The sequence below is a fragment of the Sebastes fasciatus genome, chromosome 16 (assembly GCF_043250625.1).
Source record: "Sebastes fasciatus isolate fSebFas1 chromosome 16, fSebFas1.pri, whole genome shotgun sequence".
Classification (NCBI taxonomy): Eukaryota; Metazoa; Chordata; class Actinopteri; order Perciformes; family Sebastidae; genus Sebastes; species Sebastes fasciatus.
Genome location: NC_133810.1, coordinates 3,088,100 through 3,100,453, shown reverse-complemented (window position 1 = coordinate 3,100,453; position 12,354 = coordinate 3,088,100). Strand labels below are relative to the sequence as shown.

The following is a 12,354-nucleotide window of genomic DNA, read 5'->3' as shown; positions in this document are numbered from 1 at the left end:
TAAAAGTCATAATATTACGAGAATAAAGTCATAATATTACGAGAATAAAGTCATAATATTACGAGAATAAAGTTATAATATTACGAGAATAAAGTCATAATATTACGAGAATAAAGTCATAATATTACGAGAATAAAGTTATAATATTACGAGAATAAAGTCATAATATTACGAGAATAAAGTCATAATATTACGAGAATAAAGTCGTAATATTACGAGAATAAAGTCATAACTTTACGAGAAAAAATATGTAATATTATGAGAATAAAGTCATAACTTTACGAGAATAAAGTCGTAATATTACGAGAATAAAGTCATAACTTTACGAGAAAATAGTCGGAATATTAAGAGAATAAAGTCATAACTTTACGAGAATAAAGTCGTAATATTACGAGAATAAAGTCATAACTTTATGAGAATAAAAGTCGTAATAGTACGAGAATAAAGTCATAATATTACGAGAATAAAAGTCATAACTTATAATAACACACAAAATTACTACTTAACAATGTTATGACTTTATTCTCATAAAATTAGGTTGCGTTAAGCTAAATGCTTAAATCAGTGGGAATCATCCGTGAAGACACAATTTCATGGTAATCCATCTAAAAGTTGTTGTGATACTTTAAGTCTGATCCCACCTCCTAAACGAACAAAGAAAAGCCTTTACCCACACTACTGCGTTACTGTACAGAGCTCACTGTGAGAATCCACCACATAATGCCGTCTTGTTTAATAAAGAGATAGAGACGCCGAGATCCAGTTTGAAGCCGTCATAAATCGGCTGCAGGGAGGCAGAGACCCGGAGGCCGGCGCAGCCAGCAGGAGGCCTGACAGAGGCCTCTTTGTGTTAAGCTCTCTCTGTGTGATGATGTACAGCGTGTTCTGTACAGTCCCGGAGCTCCTTTCATGTACATCACACCTCCAGTGATCTATTGAGAGAGTCCACTGATCCACAACCACGTAATGAAAATTTCCCAGAAGTGGGGGATGTTCTATTTTACGCATGAGTAGCCGGTGTGGGATCGGACAAGTAGCTTCATGAGCTGTAATGAAGCTAATTTTTGGGTGTTTTTGAGGGTTGGATTTCATGTAAACAACCAACTATAGACTGTCAATTAGAAATGTTAATTATTTAGTCATTATGACTTTTTTCTCGTAAAGTTAGGACTTTATTCTCGTAATATTATGACTTTTTTTCATCGGGTCAAACTCCGTAAACACCCTCACCCAGCCTGGTGCAGTAAACGAGCACGACTCGGGTGGAGCGTCCCTTCAATTGTTTCAGATTTGATGTTTCCTTGTCACTTAGCTGAGTCACTTCCTATCGACGACACTGTGACTGATGGAAACTGATGCTCTGTTTTACCCCACTTTGTTTTGTTCTGCTCTACTTATCTCTCCCGCTACGTCCTCTCTGCTGACCTCTGTTCTACTCTAATTATCTCTTTTGTTTCCTCCGCTATACTTCCTACGTCCTGCTGCAAAGTGAACAGAGCAGGATCAATGGGAAGTAAGCCGAAGGCAAATAAAGAACACTGCTGAGAGAAGAAGAGAGGAGGAATCTAGAAGGAAACATGAAGATCATCAGCTTGTTTCATGGCTAGAAAAATAGTCTTAATATTATGAGAATAAAGTCATAACTTAACGAGAAAAAAAGTCGTAATGTTACGCAAATAAAGTTATAAATTAACGAGAAAAAAGTCGTAATATTACTAGAATAAAGTCATAACTTTACGAATCATCATCTTTAAATATCAATTTTAAGTCATTTGCCAATAAATATCAGCATTTATATACATGCATAAAACTTCAGAGACGCTATAGCTGCTCCGGCAAAACCAGTAATGAGGTGTGTCACGGCATGATGAAGTACTCGTATGTGCACGAGCAAACTGCAGAAGGTGTAGTAGTGCCATACAAGCCATGAAACACGGAGAAGAAGAATGAAGCAGTAAAATAGATGGAGGAAGAAGACGTGGATGCAAACCACGCAGGTTTCAACGCATTCAAAAGGTCGTCGTAAATGCAAATGTGCACGTTGCAAATGAACTCGACACAATCGTTAAAGAACACGTGGCAATGTCTTCACTTAGTGTCTACAGAACTTTGTTTGTGTGGAAGTAAACTTTACAGAGTACCTTTAAATCAGGTTATCAGGTTACATATATAGATGAAAACTGTTTGACTTGCAGATCATTGAGCTCGTTTCTCTCCTCTCTCCTCTCTGCTCCTCCCTCAATCACATTTGTTTGTTCATGAAGCATCAGGAGTCGCTTTGCATCCACATGAGTCACTGATGCAAATCTACATTTCCTTGCTGCTGGGTTTTTTTTTGCCCTGAAGCTCAGCTGGAGAGATGAACTCAAAACTGCCCCAGAGATTATTCTAAAAACCTCCCAAGCAAGTTGGCTGCATATAATCATTGTTTCATTAAAGTAACTACTGTATACGACTCCACTCATGAGCTCATCCTTCAAGTATAGATTGCCTTTGGGCATTTCTTAAAGTGCCATTCACCCTGACAAATACTTTACAGCTGCAGCTGAGGACTATTTTTAGGGCTGTCAAAGTTAGCGCGATAATAACCTGTTAATGCAACGCCCACTAATTACTTTAACACATTAACTCAATCGATCCACCGGAGGTTGTGGGCTCCGTTTTAAAGCTAGAGTGAAGATACGTGCATCGTATGAAACTACAGAAAACCTAAGGAATCCACTGTCATGTCCATGTCGTACTAGCTGGTCGTGAAGGAAGATAAATAACGCTCCAAACTTACGCTAAATTTTGGCGAGGAAAAACTGTCATGGTCATTTTCAAAGGGGTCCCTTGACATCTGACCTCCAGATGTGTGGATGAAAATGGTTTCTATGGTTACCCACGAGTCTCCCCTTTACAGACATGCCCACTTTATGATAATCACATGCAGTTTGGGGCAAGTCATAGTCAAGTCAGCACACTGACACACTGACAGCTGTTGTTGCCTGTTGGGCTGCAGTTTGACGTGTTATGATTGGAGCACAATTTTCGGATATTTTTCTGACATTTGTTGGAGATTTGTTGTACTTTTTTCGGACATATTTCGGACAATTTTCAGACATTTTTTCAAATTTTTTTTACGTTTTCATACATTTGTCGGACATTTTTCTGAGTTCTTTTCGGATATTTTTCTGACATTTGTTTTTATTTTTTGCGAACTTTTGTCAGGCATTTTTCGAACATTTTTTTGACTTTTTTTCAGACAGTTGTCGGAGATTTGTCTGACATTTGTTGGATATTTATCGTACTTTTTTCGGACATATTTCAGACAATTTTCAGACATTTTTTTTACGTTTTCATACATTTATCGGACTTTTTTCAGAATTTTTTTCTGATATTTTCCGGACATTTTTTTGACATTTTTTTCAGACTTTTTATTTTCTTTTACATTTCTTTTAACTTTTTTTTGGACATGCTAAGTCTTTATGCTAAATGCAGTACCTGTGAGGGTTTCTGGACAATACCTGTCATTGTTTTGTGTTGTTAATTGATTTACAATAATAAATATTTACATACATTTGCATAAAGCTGCATATTTGTCCACTCCCATGTTGATAAGAGGATTAAATACTTGATAAATCTCCCTTTAAGGTTCATTTAGAACAGATAAAAAACGTGATTAATTTGCGATTACATATTTTCATAGATTGAATTATTTTGTAATCTATTTTAATAATCAATCTATTTAAAATATTTTAATCAATTAATCAAAATAAATGACCCTTTATTTTTATTCCTCCACTATAAAACCCTGCAGGAAATGGCTCATTCATGTTTTATTTGTTGATTGAAACATACCTTTCATTGTGAGAGTTCATTAAACAACATGGTGTCTCTCCCTGTGTCTCTATAGAGAAGGACTACAGCAGCCTCTGTGAGCGGCAGCCTATCGGACGGTTACTCTTCAGACAGTTCTGTGAGACGCGACCCGAACTGAGACGCTGCGTCAAGTTCCTGGACGTTGTGGTAAGAAGTGTGTGATTGGGTGTTTGTCTTGTTCCTGGAAGTGCTGGAGAGTTTTGTCTCAAATGCCCTTTTCCAGGACGACTAGTGTGGAGAGACAAAAGGAATGAAGTGTGTGGGAATGAGGGAGGGCTCAAGGACTTGTGTTTCTTTCTTCCTCGAAATGCTCCTCAGCTCCTGTTAATGAATGAATGAATGAATGAATGAATGAATGAATGAATGAATGAATGAATGAATGAATGAATGAATGAAGGGAGGGATGTGGCTGTTTTCTTCCCATCACAAAATCATCCTCAGCTTATGCTGTGGTGAACAGGAGGGAGGTTTGATGAAGACGAGGGTCAGGATGGATGAGAAGGTAGCAAGGGTTCCCGAATTGAAAAGTAACACACACAAAAAAAAGGTTACAACTTGTTTACCTATGATGAGCCACAAAATGAAGTATTTGGTTATTTGTGAAACATAAACTATAAAGTATAACTTCACAAGATGCTCCACGTTCCTCATTTTCACACTATATTTCCCCTCTAAAATAACACGTAATTATGACTTTATTCTTATAATATTACGACTTTATTCTCATAATATTACGACTTTTTTCTTATAATATTACGACTTTATTCTCATAAACTTCTGACTTTATTCTCATAATATTACGACTTTATTCTCATAAACTTCTGACTTTATTCTCATAATATTACGACTTTAATACAAAGTAGTGGTTATTTGATTTTCATTTTAAAATACAAAATTTTTATTTGAAACAAGATGTTTTTCTTTATCAGGGTCAAAAAGGGGATGAACTAAACTTTAAAAACGGGTTGATTTTCATTTTTTATTTCTAAAAACAAACAAACATTTTAATCACAACTAAAAAGGTCAGCAGGAAAATAGTATAGAAATGTGCACAGGGATTCAAAGGCCATAAAGTGTCACAAATATTTATTCAATCAGCCATACCTAGTTCTGGGCTCCTGCTTGACACACTCAAATTCAGGCTCGCACATGTATTCACGGGTCGGTCGAGCAGCGATCCAACAACACCATAAATGACATTTATTTAACCACAATAACAGCTCTAGCGGCTCTAACACTATTATAGTAAATGAATTACAAAATAAAGATCGTATTATGTATCTGGACGTCGTCAATTTATTTAGTTTGACAAAACTGACGAGTTCTATTCATTAAAGAAAGTTGATTTAATAATAAAAAAAAATTTAATACACTGAATCACTTTAGTCAAATCGAGGTTCAAGGATTTGTAATTTTTTGTAGCGTGATGACGTCGGCTTTTCTTAGATACAAGTAGGGAACCACTGTTATAAAGAGACTCTGGTGCTCCGAAACACGGTTGTGTCTGTTTCCAAAATCAACACAAATTTAAAGTTCCTCGAAGTGACTTTAAATACCGATACTGTACCTGAAAACCTGCACACATAAAACCCAAACTATCTGCACGGGTAGATACCACCATACTGGTGAGCCGGTTCTCATGGAGGATGTTTGATGCAGGAAGTTTAATTATCCTGAAATGCCTCCAACACTTGACATTCAGAGTAAAGAGGAGGAGGAGGAGGAGGAGGAGGAGGAAGTGGAGGAAGTGGAGTTTAATATCTGTTTAATGAAATACAGGAACTCTTGACTTCTGGAGACAAAACTGCGTCAGTGTGTCGACCTCTCTTCTAAACACACACAAACACACACACACACACACACACACACACTTTGTGTTGACCTCATCTGTCACAGTGAACGACTCGCTGCTCGCTCTGCTCACTTGAGGAATGTTTCAGTGACACTCTTGTTTTATTCAAACCGGAGTGTGTGTGTGTGTGTGTGTGTGTGTGTGTGTGTGTGAGTGTCCCATTGATGCTGTTTTGCCGTTTGTGAGTGCACACAGTAGATGACTGATAAACCACTGTTTCCTCCTTCTCTCTACACACCAGTGATGGACTGTCACTACAGTATAAGTACATTTACTCAAGTACTACTACAACTTTGAGGTACTTGTACTTTACTTTGTACTTGAGTATTTACATTTTATGCTACTTTACTTCCACATTTATTTGGAAAAGAAAAGAAAGCTGGATGCAGACTTTGTGTAAAATCGTTGGACATCTCCAACATTGGGGAGGCTGAAGGTTGATTGTGAGTCATATGGAAGGACAAAAGCACCGTAGAGTCACGAAGTTAAAGAGTCAAATATGCTCTGAAAGATCTACTGAGAAGTCTGGAAATGGAGTTGTCAAACAAACACAAGACTTTCAACCAGGAGACCTCGAGTGAAGCTAAAAGTAACGTTGACTCATTTTGTCCCGTCAGTCTTTAGAATGATAATAAAGATTTACAAAGTGCTCGCACAGATACAATGAAATACAGACAAAATAAAAACAACAATAAAAGAACAAAACATAAAGACCAAATAATGAGACAACTAAAACCCGTAACCAGAGGTATCAGCACACAAGGTGCACCAAGCTGTTGCCTTACGGAGTTAAAAAAGCCTTTTTATAAAAATGGGTTTTTAAAAGGTTGGTGCCAAACCATGCAGAGCTTTAAAAGTTAATAATAAAATCTTAAAATCAATTCTAAAGTTGACAGGCAGCCAGTGAAATGCAGCTAAAACCGGAGTGATGTGCTCAAATCTCCTCGTACCAGTGATCAAGTCTAGCAGCCGCGTTTTGGACCAATTGCAGGCGATGTAATGAGGTTTGTCTGAGACCGGAGTAAAGGCCGTTGTAATCTATTGAGGTCATGAGTTGATATTGAAATATTTCTGAGATGCAGGAAGCAGGATTGCACCACCGGTTTTATTTGCGCCTCAAAACAAAGTGTTGTATCAAATATTACATATTTAGTCACGTGAAGTGTCGTTATCGTCATGACGACCGTTTCCTAACCCTGACCAAGTGGTTGTCTTGCCGAAACCTAACTTCCTGTGAAAATGTTTATTTTGAAAGGACACTATGCATGTAACGAGCGTATATTGACACGCCGTCGCTGGTCCGTCCAAAAGTAACGTAAGAAGGGTTCCCCGTGCGTCGGCCTCCGATGGCGAGGTTCACTGACCAAGTGGAAGTATTTGATGAGTTGGGAGGGAGAGTGTATTGTCTTATATTTGGACTGAAAATAGCATCAATAGATCCTCGCTGTTAGAGAGGCTAAAGGTCTAAGCTTCAAATTCTGTTTGAGATTCAAATAATAAACTAATATATAGTTTATTATTGAAATAGTTCCGGTCAGACAGCGTCATCATGATGGAGAGAAAAGTGCCAACAAAGAAGTGTTGCACTTTGTTTGCCTTCCTGTCTCTGACGTGTGAAATGACGTCACGTATGTTCGCCGATCGATCGCTGGGTCGGTAATTCTCCGCCGTCAGCTCTGATGAGTGGAGGTGGAGGAGAGGTTGACGAAGACCTCGTCCATCTCCTCCGTCTGTCTGCGTTGAAGGCTCCAGTCTGACTGACCAGCTCGGCCAAACGGCTTTACAGCTTTCAGCCGTCCAGCAGGATACGACTCACATACGAAGCAATTATGATCTCTTTTACCCCACAACCGCTTCCCGTCCTCTTCTCTTCTCTGAGAACTCTGCGAGATGGAGAGAGGGAAAATGAGATTTGAACCGTCTCCGCTGTCACTTAGCATTAGTTTACTAGGCTCTCGCTGCGAGAGGAAGCACTTTGTGGAGTTTTCCAGTCAGGCTCAGTTTACTGCAAGTCATTCAGAGAGGATGGTTGATGTGAGGGGGAGTAGATGCAATCAGCTCCGTGTACTGCAGGGTGTGGAGCAGGCCAACAAAACTCCTCAATTAAATCCTCAATCGGGTTTCCTGAAGTCAAGATCTTCAGTAGCGGAGCGATCATTCATTATTATTGCTTATTGACTTTCATCATGATGATCAGATTGTGTCTAAATGAATGATCCCGAGCTAACGAGTCATTGAAGTTTGTTTTGCACAGAACTTTTACTGATGTAATGAACTTAAATTAATGAAATTAATCTGAGATTTCGAGAATAAAGACATAATATTACGAGAAAAAAGTCGGAATATTATAGAGTAGTAATTTTACGTGTTATTTTCTTTTTTTCTTGTAAAGTTATGACTTTATTTCTCGTAATATTCTGACTTTATTGTGTAAATCTCAGATGTTGTTTCCCTCAATGTGGCCCTAATACTCCGTAGTACATTGTCTCTTTGGCCCTCACTGCATTAGACTTATATACTATATACTTAGACAATAAACTGTGTTACCTTCATCACAATGATCAAATGTTTTGTGGCTCCAGACAGATTTTTTTTTTCTGCCTAAAATGTCTCTTTTGATAGTAAAGGTTGCTGACCCCTGGCCTTAACCTAACCAAGTTGTTTCCTGTATATAGAGAAGTTTATTTTGAAAAGACTCGTATGTATGAAACAAGCTGAAATTGACACATGTGCTTTTAACCACATTACTAAGCTCCAGCTTTTCCATGTCGTAAAAACATTTTGACGACATCCACAAATGATTGTGACAACTGCCAAATCTTTGTGACCGGAGGGACGATTAAATCAGAGCTCCTGTAGCGACTGGCGGTCACCTCTGGCTTCTTTGACTCATTTAGTCTCGTGTTTCCCTGCAGGCGGAGTACGAGGTGACTCCAGATGAGAAGAGGAAGGAGGCCGGTCAGGATCTCATCGACAGATACTTCAACCCAAAGGTATAGCTGCTGCTTTCTGTCACTTTCTCTGTTTTCCCTGCAGGTAGACATTCACTACCGACTGTGTATGCTTCAGAAATTGATGGTGTGATTTGGTAAACAGTCAGCACTAATGCTGCGTTCCATTTGATACCGGGAAGACGGAGTTCCCAGTCGGAAATTTCAAACAAACACAGGACTTTTACTCAGGAAGCCGGCCTTCATGTCCTGAGTAAAACCAAAAGTTGAGTGATTTTTATGGACAAACGTTACGTCAGATGACGTTACGTCCATCAAGCGTACTTATTTTAGGCCAAACCATGATGTTTGATCCAACCCAGGGGTCAGCAACCTGCAGCTCTGGAGCCACATGCGTCTCTTCAGCTCCTCTCCAGTGGCTCCCTGTGGATTTATAAAAATGGAAATGAATAACTGTTTTTTGTTTACATTTTCATTTTTATTTATCATTGTTGTAGGTCTATGGTACGACGGTACGACGGAGTTTTAGGGCCACATTGAGGAGAAAAAAAAAATCGGAAATTTCAAGAATAAAGTCGTAATATTACGAGAATGAAGTCATATTATTATAACGTTTTATGTGTTTTTTTTCTCGTAAACTTCTGACTTTATTCTCGTAATATTACGACTTTTTTCTCGTAAAGTTTTGACTTTATTCTCCTAATATTACGAAATTTTTCTCATAAAGTTATGACTTTATTGTTGTATTATTGCAACTTTTTTCTCATAATATTCTGACTTTATTCTGTAAATCTCAGATGTTTTTCCCTCAATGTGTCCCCAATACTCCGTAGTACATTGTCTCTTTGGCCCTCACTGCATTAGACTTATATACTATATACTTAGACTATAAACTGTGTTACCTTCATCACAATGCTCACATGTTTTGTGGCTCCAGACAGATTTTTTTTGTTTTGCCTAAAATGGCTCTTTAAATAGTAAAGCTTGCCGTCCCCTGATCTAACCCTTACCAAGTGAGTAACCGCCACCATTTCACCCTTTCACTATTTCAACATTAACTATGCACATTGCGCAAACCTTCTGCGTCAAGATACTACGCAAACCAAAGTACCCAAGTGGCAAAGTATGACGAGTAGCGATGAGATTTGCATTGTTTCTATGTAAGCATCTGAAGGGTGACTGTGCACAGTAATTTAGATTATTATTAAGTTCATGTTTCTGCAGTCCCGGGCAGGTTGAACTTTCCTTGTTTTTCCTGATAATTCTGTCTCTCTGTGTGCTTCAGTTTTTCACCTGCATTCTGTGTGCTTACGAGTCTGAACATGCAGAAGTCACGCAGAGTGACGAGGATAATAATCTATCTGAGGCATTTTTTAAACCCAGTTCATCCGGCTTTCCTCTGTGAGTTTGCTGCCACGGTTGAGTCACTGTGTTTACCTGGACTTCATGTGTTGTTTCTTTGTTGCGGTGCAGTCGGAGGACCATGTGCCTGAGGTGGAGGAGGCCATGATGGCTCAGTGTACCGAGAGGCTGCAGCAGGAGGCCTGCAAAGAGCTCTTCAAGGACTGTACCAAGTAAGGCCGCGGGGGGTTTCCATCTGGGCTTGTTTATTTTGCTCCATTATTTTCTTTAGCCCCTTTTCAGACATCAGTCAGAGCCGTCATGTCCTCGGTCTTATTTCTGGACATTTAGGTGTTTTAATGACATGAATTTAAATTCCATGATATCACATGTTGGGTGATTTATAATATTTTTAGACTAAAATAACATAAACTAACGGAGGTAATAAAACAAAAATGAATTAACATAAAAGGAGTCTAATATTCTCTACCATAATTACACATCTGGAAGTGTAGAGAAACCACAGACCATAATATATTTATGCGTGGGTCAGAAAACACGAGACACCAGAATTTAACGTTGATTTATCTGTCACGTAACTTCCGTACTTCAAGGGACTATTTGTGAGAATCAGAAATGTCTTGTTAACAGCTTCACCTGTGGTCGTTAAGTCAACTAAAGTCAGCGTCCTGTTGCTGGCGCTTGTGCTCGCTCTACACAGTGAGGAGACACACGTCAGCTAAAAGCACAATATCACTCTATATTTCAGCTGCTTGGCAGTAATGTTAGCTGACCAGACCAAGGTCTCTCCATGAATCAATGCTGATCCTGGTGTTGGCTTTTCCCGCCTCAGCCTCCCGACCGCGGCCGGAGGGAACGGGGGAGACACCGGAGTTTTGGTCGGAGACGATAACGTTTCTCTCTGAGGAGCCCCGTCACTTCACAAGACACGGGAAACCTCTGTTGGTCTGGAGGAGCTGCAGCAGTTATTTCTGCACAAACGTCCACTGAACATTCACTAGATATTCTCAGAGCTAAACTAACTCTTCTGCAGTGTGGAGTGAGCAGCATGCACGTGAGAGGTGGAGAGAGAGAGAGAGAAGGAGCGCGGTGTGTGAGTGAAGGCAGGCAGAGGAGCAGAGGAGCAGAGTACAGCAGAGACTCCGGTCCTGGAGACCAAAGCTACGGTCTCCCCCGCGTCCTCCGACCGCGGCCAACACTGTTTAACAGCTTCACTAGATACAACCAAGAGGTTTTGGTGCTTCACTGTAGTTTGTGTTGGAGTCTGAGTCTGAACAGTGTAGCCACATGCGAGCGACCATGGGACACTGACCCGGATTGATTTATACATGTAATGTATAATGTATGTTTAAATTACACCACTTCTGGAGTTATTTTAACCCAAACCACCATCTTTTCCTAAACCTAACCAAGTTGTTTTCTGTGAAGCGGAAGTTTATTTTGAAAAGAATGGAGCGGAAATTGATGCTGAACATTCGTAGGAAAACGCACGAAAAACAAAGAATAACTTTTTCGTGAGATGTCATACAAACCACTGTATGAGAAGAACTCGGTCAGATACATGCTCTCCTCTCTTATTGGTGAAGGTTGTTGACGTCTGTATGCAGACACGACTCAGAGTCTCTAAAACACACATACAGAGAAGTTGATGACGCAGCAACATGAGGCCTGTAACATCACGTCTTGCTTTTGTAACTCTTGATTTGTTCTCCAGTTGTTCCCAAAATGAGGAAGTTCAGTTCATAACGGTTGAGAGCACCGCGCACGTTGGCTGTTAATCATGGTTGGAAAATAAAGACAAAGATCCACTCAAAAAAAATACATTTAAGTGACTCATGGTGCAGTCAGGACAGAATAAGATATTAGAATATCTGAAGTAAAATCAAGACTAAATAGAGATAAATAACTTGTTTTTTTGGATGAGGAAGAGTTCATTGTTCACTCCATGAACAACACTCACACATTGAGTAACATCCTCCAACGGCTGTGTTGGTGCTCGTTGCGTAGGCGCGAGGCAGCACACTTTGTTTTTTTTCAAGCCACATCAAGAACAAGACATGAGTAATTTACTACGCTGCTGTGCACAGTTTTAACACTGCTGGCTTTTCTTTATATGTCTGGTAAGAAGGTGAAGGAGAACAGTCTGGTGATAGTCTACATTTCTGTCTCGTATGAAGTCCCTCACAACTCCCACACAACCCTTTTAACTACTACTTTTTTACCCTTTTGACTAGTCAGACATGATTCAAAGCAGGGATATGACTAAATCTGAGTTCTTGGGGTCAAAATAAGTTTGATTTAATAATAAAAGCAATTATCTGAAGGGCC

General features: G+C 39.3%; 1 protein-coding gene across 1 annotated transcript in view; it reads left to right on the top strand.

Annotated features, from left to right (window-relative positions):
* grk6 (G protein-coupled receptor kinase 6) overlaps positions 1-12,354 on the top strand; it is a 56,387-nt gene that overhangs the window by 21,973 nt on the left and 22,060 nt on the right. The window contains exons 3-5 of the mRNA XM_074611810.1: positions 3,896-4,008; positions 8,629-8,706; positions 10,138-10,238. Of these exons, the coding sequence (XP_074467911.1) occupies positions 3,896-4,008; positions 8,629-8,706; positions 10,138-10,238 (292 nt within the window). The remainder of the gene's footprint in view (positions 1-3,895; positions 4,009-8,628; positions 8,707-10,137; positions 10,239-12,354) is intronic.